This window comes from Alosa alosa, chromosome 22 (genome assembly GCF_017589495.1).
Source record: "Alosa alosa isolate M-15738 ecotype Scorff River chromosome 22, AALO_Geno_1.1, whole genome shotgun sequence".
In the NCBI taxonomy this organism is placed as follows: Eukaryota; Metazoa; Chordata; class Actinopteri; order Clupeiformes; family Clupeidae; genus Alosa; species Alosa alosa.
In genome coordinates this window covers 29,250,244-29,255,773 of record NC_063210.1, presented here as the reverse complement: position 1 = coordinate 29,255,773, position 5,530 = coordinate 29,250,244, and the positions used below count along the sequence as shown (strand labels likewise).

The 5,530-nt window shown below is 42.0% G+C and overlaps 1 protein-coding gene across 2 annotated transcripts; it reads right to left on the bottom strand.

The window, feature by feature from the left end:
* Window positions 1–326: 326 nt before the first annotated feature.
* LOC125287495 lies at window positions 327–4,931 on the bottom strand. 2 transcript variants are annotated; one of them, XM_048233362.1, is made up of 8 exons: window positions 4,588–4,931; window positions 3,572–3,663; window positions 2,990–3,484; window positions 2,868–2,913; window positions 2,620–2,711; window positions 1,493–1,603; window positions 1,085–1,355; window positions 327–862 (listed from the first exon to the last, which is right to left on the bottom strand). In XM_048233362.1, the coding sequence occupies exons 1-8, from the start codon at window positions 4,606–4,608 to the stop codon at window positions 647–649; spliced, it is 1,344 nt and encodes a 447-aa protein (XP_048089319.1). In that variant the 5' UTR covers window positions 4,609–4,931; the 3' UTR covers window positions 327–646. The 2 variants fall into 2 exon arrangements, with proteins under 2 accessions (XP_048089319.1, XP_048089318.1); XM_048233361.1 differs by having other exon boundaries at window positions 2,990–3,663.
* Between the last annotated feature and the right edge of the window lie 599 nt (window positions 4,932–5,530).

Sequence of the window (5,530 nt, the reverse complement as noted above, 5' to 3'; positions counted from 1 at the left end):
TCATTTGCCTTTAGATCATGTATGGTTCAAATTGTGGGAGGTTAAATTTGTCAAATTGTACTTTTCATAATTGCACAGGTTCTAAGATGACCTCTAAAGAACACCCATGGGACATTTTGCAATGTTAACGTAACATGTCATTGTTAACCAGGCATATTGAGGAGTCATTAAGAAGTGATGGGGGTGCACGAGAACCCCTCTGGGGACTAGACTAATCAGTCTTGGAATCTTGGGGGAAAGCTCAAGCTAAAGTGGCATAAAGAAGGAGAGATCAGAGTCAGACCTGGGAAGCAGACAGACACAAACACACAGTTGTATGTTCCAAAACGCTTTAATTGAAAATGGCCAGTTTATGCATCAGTCCAGTTACACATTTGATGTAGAGAACAGTTAGGTATTATAGTCTTGCACAAACAACAGAAAAATACTTATGAAATGTCTTGCACAGCAAAAGTTTCAGAACAGTACATACTGTGGGCAGGCATATATATACATAGTATATGTGTGTGTGTGTGTGTGTGTGTGTGTGTGTGTGTGTGGTGTTGGAAACAGAAAGAAAAAAACAAGGGCATTGCTCTTTACTCAACTGCTCAGACTGATGTCAAATTCAGCATTTAAAGGTATTTGTAGCAATTTGTCATAAGATTTACTCAACCACTGCTAATTCTGTTGTCACAATCTGCATCATTGCTATATACAGGTCCCTACCAAATGATTGGGATGCTGCAAGGGGATTAATAACAGACCTCACAGCTTCCATTGTAGCTGGAGACAGGGGGCTCTCATGTTCTGGGACATGCACGCCAAAGTCATTTCTGACCGCACCAAATGACTCCCAGTCCGTTCCAAACAACTCTGGGTTCTGTGAATAATTTTAAACAGACAACAAAATGAGTAGCAAAAACAAATTGTGATCGATGTAACAGGCAAGCAAGGGTATAACAGAGCCCATCTCAAATGTCTTATATATTTTAAATGTAGCACCACTTGAGTCCATGGTGAAACATTTTGTCTAACTACATACCGTGCATATGAATGCAAATGACAAATTCTACTTGACTAGACTGCACATGATATACTGTACCTCCAATTCTTCAGTTTCGCCATGGGACATGTTCCCCAAAACCCAGAGTTGGTTGGGGGTAAGACCACCTTCCGTCCTTAATGGGTGGTTATCCCATGCCTCCACAAACGTGTTTAGGCTGTCTGCCAAACGAGGGAGGAAGACATGATGGGCACAAAACAGATGAAGAATGTTTGACAAATCCAGCAGGCCTTCTTCCTCGAGGCTGTGAAGTACCTCGTAGTAAAGCTGGGTGACGCTAACCCAGACATCTCGCCACAACCGCTCAATTCTAAAGACAAAATGACTACAATGAATATTCCGACAAAGTTGAACATTTTTCTGTAACAGACATTTTTCTTATCTACATTTTTCACATCAATAGCTGACATCTAATGATTTCGTTACTAGAAATAACTTACTGTTTACCTTTGATTATGCACACTCTTTCCAGCTATGAAGCTACCTCTTCCCGTGCCTTTCACACTGAACATGGCTTCAGCAACCGCCACATTTTCAACCCCTTCATCACCCCTGACCCTAGACAGTTCAGGAATAAAGTTGCCATCAGAGCACTCATTCATGTATATACAGTAGATCATAAAAGTGAGTACACCCTTTGCATTTTTTCAGAATAATTTTCTCTTATATCTTTTCATGGGAGAACACTATGAAATGGTCATCCAGCTCAAAGGGGTCAGTGTCCAGCTTGCAGAACAGAAGTTTGTTGTCCCATGAAAATCTCAACATACCACCATTAATGTAGCCTGGATAGTAATCCAGACACAATAACCGTTCAGATATTAAATATGAATTTCTTTCAGATTATGGGTCTGGCACCCTGTAATAAGCGGCGAGCAGTGGCACCAAGCATGCATTTGAAACCCTCACTGAACGCAATTGGATAACTTTACGATCAATCACAACAAGGAACGATTCGAGCCAGCACTTGTGATCAGTTTAGCTCGCCTTTGGCCCGCCTATATCAGATACACCGATTTGATTGGTTACCACAAAAATTTGGGGTAATGTAACAACTAGTCGGTGCCAGAGTCTCTGCAGGCACAATTCAAAATGTGCTCTCGCGAGATCTCTAGACTTCCAGGTTACCATTAATGTTGAAACAGCTGGTAACAAAACTAAGTCCCACATCCAACAGTGAACATTTTATAATCATTGTGCCCAAATTGACAACATTTTGTGTGAGCACCATTATTATACACTGCCTTATTGTAATTCAACAGAGATGTACTTGTTTCTAACGGTGCTCACACAAAATATTTACAGCCATTTACAGTTTGGGCATAATTAGGACATTTTTGCTGTGGGGTGTACTCACTTTTGTTTCAACTTTAAAGCCCAGTATGTGGAGATATTTATAAGCTCTACTGGACTCTAAAATTGTATAAAAGAGTAATTTCTATACTGTTGTCTCATGAGAATTTATAACAGAATATTTGCAAAAATGAGAAGGGTGTACTCACTTTTATGATATACTGTAAATACATTCATAAATGCATTCACATATTAAAAGAATTAAGAAAAATACAAATTACCTGGAAGGCCAACCGTACTTTTCTACCGCTTTCAGAAAAAATGAAAGAGCCGTGCTTGATCGGTTATTTGTTGCTGGCTCCAGGTACATGATCTGTACAAACAGATAAACACAAATGCTTGTGATTCAGGAATTGAAAGCCAGTCTGATACATCAATATATCAATCATGAATAAATCACTTCACCACAGGCCCATCACCCAGTCCTACAAATTGTCTTACTCTGACTTGTCTCAGTACAATGACATACCTTTCTGGAGTAACCGTCAATTGCTCCAAATATGACCATGTTGTACCTGGAAAACAAACACACTGTACTTTCTGTATTCAGAGAGAATTAATTTTAAACCTCCATTAATTTCAGAAAACTACCTTATTAATTTATGATTTGTGTCCATATGGACTAGGGACAATGGATGTTGTACACAGTACGTCCTTCGGACAATGCACCCAAGCTGCATCAGTCGCTGGAAAACTCCATCCGCATCAACTCTGTGCATTGAGTCCTTCACCCGCTCCCACTGGACCCTGTGTCCTTCTGCCTGTAAGCATCCTTTAACCATTCTGTATCCTGCATTCGGCAGTCTTGACTTTATTGATAACACAGCATTATCTAGCTCGGTGTCGGTTAAACTACTGTATGAAGATCTGCTTGATAGTCCAAGGTCACGCATGCGCCTGAAGATGGTTGATTCACTGACGCCCAACAGGTGCGCTATAGATGATATTGGTAAGGACATGTCAATCAAGTGGGCCAGCATGTCTTCAGAAACTTGAAATTTGGGGCGTCCTCGTCCACTGCTTTCTTCAGTTACAAGAGCATGGGCTCCCTCTGGAGTTAGGGCCACATTGATCTTTTCCTGAAGGCTTAAAATGCATTGCAGAACATCAGTGGGTATATGAATGACAGTAGATGCAGAAGTAAAGATAAACACCTCCTGGTTGATAACATACTGGAAATAGTCCAGATCCAAATGTTGCTGATCCAGTATCTCTGTTATTCTGGTGAACAGGTGCCGAATTAACTGTGTCGTCAGCGGTGATTCCTATAAATATAGGATTGTCAGTTATACATACAGTACTTTATTTGCATGTAGCCTACTTGTAAATTCAATCTGTTGGATTGTTTGTCTTACTTTTCCTGCCCAAAAACACCCACCCACCCAAATGACAGCGCAGACACAAAAATGCGCTTCAGAAAAAAGCTGCGCTCCCTTAAACGATTTCGGGCTTTGTCATCAATGTCAGTCTGAGGGGAAATAGGCTACACATTACAACCAACAGGGGGAAACGTAGACTATCATATAATGCTTTCACACTGGACAGCGTTTCATACTGGGCGCCAATTTTTACGCCCGGGACCATAGGGTATCTTCCAGCGATAAAACAAAGCATAGCCTACTCATGAGCGCCTGTCCGATCAAGCTTTAACATGATCACAAACTGCTGTTAGCCACATCCAATTAAAGAAGACAGACATAGCGAACATAGTTAAACGTTAGGACAGGTCACACCACAGTTAGTAAAGGACATTCTCAAATGTCGGCCTAACGTTATTCTTTTATCACACAGGTCTGACTAAATGCAAAGTTTTACCAAGAAAACAAAACAAAACAAATCTCTCTCTGTGGCTCTGGCCTGATGGACCTTGCCCAAAACTTGCGAAAAACAAACTGTAATTTGCATTTTCTGTCTTTAACATGGTAATTCAAATACCATGAATAAAAAGGCTAAGTTTGAGCTAGCTAAAGGGACCCAAATGTCGGCTGACCTTAATCACGAAAACAAAACAAAACAAAACAAAAAACTAACAATGAATAAAGGTCCAAAACAACCTTTGTTGTGCGTTTTTAAGGGCTTCATAAAACAGTAACAGTTAATCCCAAAGTACCGTTTCGGGTGTCTGCATCAGCATCACACTGTTTAACAAGTTAAGTTAGAGCAAAACAGTGTTATGTGTTTAGGCTTACCTGGTTTCCTTGGTCCGCCATGGTTCAACATACACCTAGGCCGTCACCGATCTTGCCTCTTCCACAGACCCTCTAGCTTTTGGCGCAAAAGACAGGCCCAGCTTTTATATTGCTCTGGCCCAGCCCGGTTATCCTCAGCGCATGCACAGTCTTGATCTCGATCTATGTTTCTTTTCTCAACAAGTAATGCCTGCTTTTATATTGCTCTGGCCCAGTTTATGCACAACTACAGACAAATACGCACATGTATGAAATCTATGGACACGAATATTTTGACAGCAATCCCCCTCCATACAGGGAGAGCGATGCAGTGTTTACACACGGGCACCATGACAACCATAAACACAAACATAAACACATTTTGACAGCTATCCCCCTCCATACTCCCCGCCCCAGACTCTCAACCTCTGACACATAGAGACCACACGCACACGCACACACACACACACACGCACGCGCACACGCACACGCACACGCACACACACACACATGCACACACACACGCACACACACAATACACACACACACACACACACCCCAGACTCTCAACCTCTCACACATACACACACACACACGCACACACACCCCACCCCAGACTCTCAACCTCTGACACATTGAGACCACAGGATACATTAATATTAATACACACACGCACGCACACACACACACGCACACACACACACGCCGCAGACACGCACACACACACACACACGACGCACGCACACACGACACGCATACACACGCACACACACGCACTGTGACGCTGCGACGCACACACACACGCACGCGCACACACGCACACACATTATTACAAGACGCACACACAAGGTGTTCCTAGGTTTTTTAATCAGTCATATGGGTGTGTTTGGAGCATAACATCATTTAAACCTATGAGAATGACATCTGTCATTCCCTTTAACGGCGCAAAGCGCGATATGTCAAA

Bases quoted from the DNA above. Each gene is read 5' to 3' on its own strand.
- LOC125287495 (XM_048233361.1), bottom strand. From the start codon at position 4,608: ATGGCGGACCAAGGAAACCAG. The intron at 2,914-2,989 runs GTAGTTTTCTGA...TTTGTTTTCCAG, and splicing joins ACAAATCATAAATTAATAAG to GTACAACATGGTCATATTTG. The intron at 863-1,084 runs GTACAGTATATC...AATTATTCACAG, and splicing joins GCGAAACTGAAGAATTGGAG to AACCCAGAGTTGTTTGGAAC.